Here is a 5,948-nt window from a genome sequence, read left to right on the forward strand (position 1 = left end):
ACATAAATGCACTGCTTAGTGTGTGTAATAGATTTTTATCAATATTGATCTGCTTTTGTAAGGCAATAGTTCATCACTGGAGAAGCTTTGAACAGCTCAACCCGCTAGGTTAGAGCGACCTTAACTTTCAATATCATGTATCTTGATCTCTCTGTGGGTCACTGGTTCTGTCATTCTGTCTCTCTGTGTCTCTTTCTCTGTCTCTTCACTCGTATCTCTGAATGCTTGGCGCACTCTCCCTTCTTTCTCTCTTTGCTCTCTCTGAATCTCTGTCTCTTTTTTTTTTCTTTCTTTTCGTTTCTGTATTTCTGTCTCCCTATTTATCTCTCTCTGGCTCAATCTTTCTCTCTTTCACATTGTCTGTCTGTCTGTATCTGTTACAACCTTTACTCTTATAATCTTCATCTAGCGCCATTTTTATCCAATTCTCTAATCTACCATTTCTGTCTGTCTGTCTGTCTGTCTCTTCATATATACTTATATGTGTTTCTCCTCCACTTTAAATGACTTTCTCTCCATCTCTTTTCATATCTTTCTCTAATTAATTTACAATAACTTCCCCCACTCCAGTGACTCCAACAACTCTTTAAGCCAATATGTTTCCCGCTGTTCCCCCCCCCCCTCTCTCTCTCTCTCGTTCTCTCTCCTGTCCTTTAAAAAATAAAAAAACAACATTAACATTCATTTTTTAATTTCAGTTATACTCTAACAATAAGGAAAAAAAAAGTTTAAATTATTAATATCATTCCCAGACTCCAACATATAATCATAAATATTTAAAAGATGTCGTCTGCTATCAGGGTTCTATGACATTTATGTCAATCTACCGACAACGTCAAATCGATTACATGTATTACTCTCATATGCATTCTGATCGAAAGTTATCTTGTTACATACATTTTGGATATTTTTTCAAAGGAATGTTGGAAAAATTGTATATAATCGAATCAGAAAATTGTGGTTAGGTGTAGTATCTAAACAATAAACACTATTCGACGCTTGTGAAAGTCATATAAAAAACGTGTAGTTTATTGTACATTGTGCTTTGAAATTAGGAAAAGTTAAATGTTTCTAATTAATGGACAATTTTTTAGTAATTCTTTTACTAATTTTATTATTTATTTTCTTTAAAAATGTTTAAGATAGTCATATCACTAATATCAATCACATGGGCACTGGAGTATCTAACTATGACACATCTCTGCGATTCAGCAGAACTTACTTTAACGCATTTCAGAAGATACTCTTACTTTTCTTTCGAAGACTATTCTTTTACTTCATCAAAGTCTCCACTACATTGTGCCCTTTTGTGTAACTCCAGCGCCGACTGCGCGGGCGTGATCTTAGACCCTGCGTGTTACCACTTGGATAGACGTCTGGTCACGAGCTTAGACTTTAATCCTCGACCCGGAAACGACGTTTTAGTGAGAAGGCAAATTGTGTTGGAAAACTTAGATGTTGATCCCATCTCGCTGTCAACCTATTACGATGTGGCATTGGTGTCAAGAATACAAATTGGTGATATAGTAAGTATTCTTTCTCGTTGATGTAAGCTTATATATTTTGAAAGAGGAAGGTAGCTGGCCTCTGAAAGAGCTGACCAGTGAAAGAGCTGGTCTGTGAAAGAGCTGGCATCTGAAAGAGCTAGCCTCTGAAAGAGCTGGCCTCTGAAAGAGATGGCCTCTGAAAGAGCTGGCCTCTGAAAGAGCTGGCTTCTGAAAGAGCTGACCTCTGAAAGAGATGGTCTCTGAAAGAGATGGCCTCTGAAAGAGCTGGCTTCTGAAAGAAATGGTCTCTGAAAGAGCTGGCATCTGAAAGAGATGGCCTCTGAAAGAGCTGGTCTCTGAAAGAGATGGTGTCTGAATAAGAGAGTTGGAGAGCTGTCACAAAGGCTTCGGGACAAACATTTGAGACCCAAGCAAAAGCCATTATTGAAGACAGAAAAGAGAAAGAAAATTTAGATAGACCGCTAGTGGACAACGGCTTTGTCCGCACGAGATGCGGGAAAACCTGTAGGTCACAACTGGGTCTACAAAGTCTCGTGAAACACTGACATTACCATTTTATGTACTATTCACCTTCTCCTTCCACTATTCTTTACTGTGTTAAACCGTTGGTGGAGCACATGTGATCTGTCTACCGACTTTCTCCATTCCTTTCTGTCATTAGTCTCTTTCAATATCAGGCCAGTCCATTCTTTTATATTTTACTAGACATATGTTACCCGCGACCCGCGGGTCTTTATTTGCGCATTACTGTCGATGTAGTCACTGAGAGTGTTTTGTAAACAATTAAACGAAATAATACTGTAATAAGTAAAGCGAATGTGTCAATGTAAAAATAGTGTGAATGAAGCTATCAAATCAAAATAGCTAATAGGCTTAATTAAATCCATTTTTTTTTTCAAATTAAAACATTTGCTTGTAGGCCTACATATATTTGATTAAAATTTGAGATGAATAGACTAAATTTTGTATGTTCATGTGTATAAAGTATAAAGTAGATCTTGAGGTAGACGTAGATCTAAATCTACACTAATCTAGAGTTCTGTGCTGCGCATGCGTGACCTTTTTTCATGAATGAATTTATATAGGCCTATCTCAACACGGCTACGCAGCTTTAGCGAACAGCGAACGAATGTATTAAAAATGCTTTAGAAAAACAAATTTGAATGTTAATTTGATTAAAATATGAAATGAATGGACAATAATTAGTATGTTTATGTGTTAAAGCATAAAACTATCTTTGCGAAAAGAAGTTTTATCATCTTAGAGTTCAGTAAGAGTTTTAGACCTAGGCCTAGGAATAGACTCAGACCTCAGAAGAGAGATGTGTTAATGTGTAACCATTTGGTAATGTCTAATGAAAGAATGTTCGCCAGGAAATCTGTAGATATCAGGAACTAATTTATGTAAAAAATGCTTTTGAATAATCTAGTGGATTGGATTTAGATGTATGTTAAACGTAGCTAATGATCATTTCACGTTATTTCTGTTTCGCTACGAAAATAAAATTAGTTTTCAGAAAATGGGTTTACCCGAAGTCGATACATTCTTATCTATTAAAAACGAAAAGAGCGATAGCTTTGTTAAATGAATAGGATTATAAAGTGAACAATTAAACGAAATAATGTTTAGTACGCGATTCATGAATGAATATAGATCTAGGGCTATCTCAACTCGGCTTCGCAGCTTTCGTAAACGAATGTAGCTTTAGAAAACCAAATTTGAATGTTTATTTGATCAAAATATGAAATGAATGGACTTTAATTAATATGTTTATGTGTTAAAGTATAAAACTATCTGTTCGAAGAGAAGTTTTATCATCTTAGAGTTGAATTAGAGTTTTAGATCTAGGGATGGGATTATAAAGTAAACAATTAAACGAATTAATATTTAGTACGCGATTCATTACGGAATTGTCTAATGAAAGAATGTTCGTCAGGAAATCTGTAATCACAGATATAAGGAACTAATTAATGTAAAAAATGCTTTTGAAACACAATATTAAAGGTTACTTTTATTATATAATGAAATCAATGGATCTTCTTTTGTATTTTCATGTGTCAAAGTAAAAAACTATCTGCGCAAAGTGTATTTCTTAAAATTAGATCTAGGTCTAAATCCTTTCTATCTTTTCTCATGTCAACATTGTAGACATGGCCTAGATCCATAAAATACTATAGCTGTAATAGAGTCGGACAACTTTATTTTTTTTTGAGGGTCTTACATTTGTTTTAGGGCTACAATACATTCACTAAGGTCTAAGTTGGTACCGAAGGAACATTCCTGCCTAGTTTTATCAAGATTGGTCAAGCGGTTTTGATGTCTATAAGTAACATACATACATACATACATACATACATACCCCTCACATTCTACTTTATAATATAGATTCTTATCGCTTTCTCTGCCTCTTCTTCTTTTTTAATGGTACTGTTCCCTTAAGGAAGGTCTTTGCTAGCCATGGCAACCTTGTGATATAGATTTAGAGTTTTAGTCTATGTACTATTAAGTGGTCTATTCCCCATGCGATCTATAGGGCAAATAATGTACAATTTATCTATTTCTGAGATCCAAGGTTTTCGAGGGTGTCATTGGGCTCGATGTGTCATGAGGTGAGATCTAAATGAGACAGACGGACAGACAGACCACACAAACTAATAATGTCTATTCCCTATTCGGGGGCAGCTAAAAAAGGGGTTTTGAACACAAACTCACTACAAATACACATGTCATAGTGCATAACCACCTACCAATCGCAAACTTCTTCTTACCATCACCATAGAAACACACACACACACACACACACATTCCATAACATCCTTCCACCAAGCCTTGGGATCGTTCCTTTAAAGAACAGTGCCCATCTGTTCGAGACTAAGCAAATCGAGCTGCAACTTGTATATTTTTAAACATCAGGAAAAAAAAATAGTGACTTACACATTTCGTCCTTGCTTACGACCCAACCGAGACCTAATTATTTTGCTCATCTACAAGCAGACAAATCCCTTGTAAAACACTACCAACATTCAATTTGACTTAACTAAATTTAAACTTAAACATACTCTTTTTTTTTTTACTAAAGTTTTAATATATATATATATCTTTCCATTCCCAAGCTATGTTTACAAGGAGTCCTGTTAGCACATGACGATGTCAGAGTTATCCTCTACCAGAACAAAGACCTTCAGAACGAAGCAGTCCACTTCAGAGCTGGTTGTTACGACCTAAAGTGCTACAAGAAATGGGTGCTGATAAAAAGCAAGTTTATGAACGCATGGAGCCCAATATCGTATGAGAACTTCACCGCCTACACACTACAGCTGGACACTAAATTTGTTGTCCACATACTGGTCACAGCAAATGGTATAAAAACCTATCTGAATGGGGTCTACTTGTACACTTCAAATCCCAACATGTCAATTTCTAATGTGAACTATATCCAAATAGGAGGCTCAACAAAAATTAAGGAGTTTAGTGTTTAATTTAGTTTGATTTGTCTGCCTGGTACAAAGTGTGTACACATTATGTCTATCACACCCTTTCTCAGATGAAACTGAATTTTCGTACATTTATTCAATGACATAGACAAGACATGAATCAATAAAAAAAAGTAACCAATCAGACAATTAGTTACTGATAATCATTATTTTGTTTAAAAGTAACAATGGAAACTAATACTCCAGTATTGACATACATGGCTAAATTTGTAGAGTTTAGTCCCTTTAAATAATTGTTACAGCTATTTCTCCATCACGCATTCTAGAAACAAGTTGATACTTTTAAGTATTATTTATTGTACCTAGCAATACATGAATCAATACACAAAAAAAAATACTTAATATTAGTCAATTTAAAAAAAAATGTCAATTAATAATTTTGTTTGGATGAGGGAAATAACTTGTATAGATATTTAGATATAGATATTTTCCTAAGGACGGAGTTCTTCCCCTTGAGATAAAGTACATTGAAGTAGGCCTACAGACAGGCATTTTATTAGATTTCTAATATTATTAAAACATATGTGCTAAATTACATTCTAATTGATGTGGAGAAGCTAACATTCAAGATTTAATGTTTAGCGATGTGCGTTTCTGATATATAATTCATCTTTAATTATCGCTTAATAGTTTTAATATACTTTAAAAAAAATAAAATGACATTTTATTAGAGAAAATGAAATATTTAATAATTTAATACAGATGTAGAGTTTATAAAATATAAAATATATTTCAATTTTTATTCCAATGTAAAAATAAAACATATATATAGATATATATTATAGATTTTTATATAGCGCTACTTTCATGCTAATAGCATGCTCAGAGTGCTTTGGTCCAATCTCATTTGTGGACCAGTAAGGTGAGCTGGTATCTAGGAGTTGGTTTTCCGTGCTGCCTTTAGGCGCTCAGTAAACACAACTCTGCCCGAGTCGGGTGTCGAACC

At 34.5% G+C, this 5,948-nt stretch overlaps 1 protein-coding gene across 1 annotated transcript; it reads left to right on the forward strand.

The window, feature by feature from the left end:
• Positions 1 to 900: 900 nt before the first annotated feature.
• Positions 901 to 5,265, forward strand: LOC106058025 (uncharacterized). Its single transcript, XM_013215401.2, has 2 exons — positions 901 to 1,526; positions 4,622 to 5,265. Exons 1-2 carry the CDS (start codon positions 1,134 to 1,136, stop codon positions 4,985 to 4,987), a joined length of 759 nt encoding a protein of 252 aa, XP_013070855.2. The 5' UTR covers positions 901 to 1,133; the 3' UTR covers positions 4,988 to 5,265.
• The last annotated feature ends 683 nt before the right edge of the window (positions 5,266 to 5,948 follow it).

The sequence above is a fragment of the Biomphalaria glabrata genome, chromosome 13 (assembly GCF_947242115.1).
Source record: "Biomphalaria glabrata chromosome 13, xgBioGlab47.1, whole genome shotgun sequence".
NCBI lineage: Eukaryota > Metazoa > Mollusca > Gastropoda > Planorbidae > Biomphalaria > Biomphalaria glabrata.

Bases quoted from the DNA above. Each gene is read 5' to 3' on its own strand.
- LOC106058025 (XM_013215401.2), top strand. From the start codon at position 1,134: ATGTTTAAGATAGTCATATCACTAATATCAATCACATGGGCACTGGAG. The intron at 1,527-4,621 runs GTAAGTATTCTT...TCCATTCCCAAG, and splicing joins GAATACAAATTGGTGATATA to CTATGTTTACAAGGAGTCCT.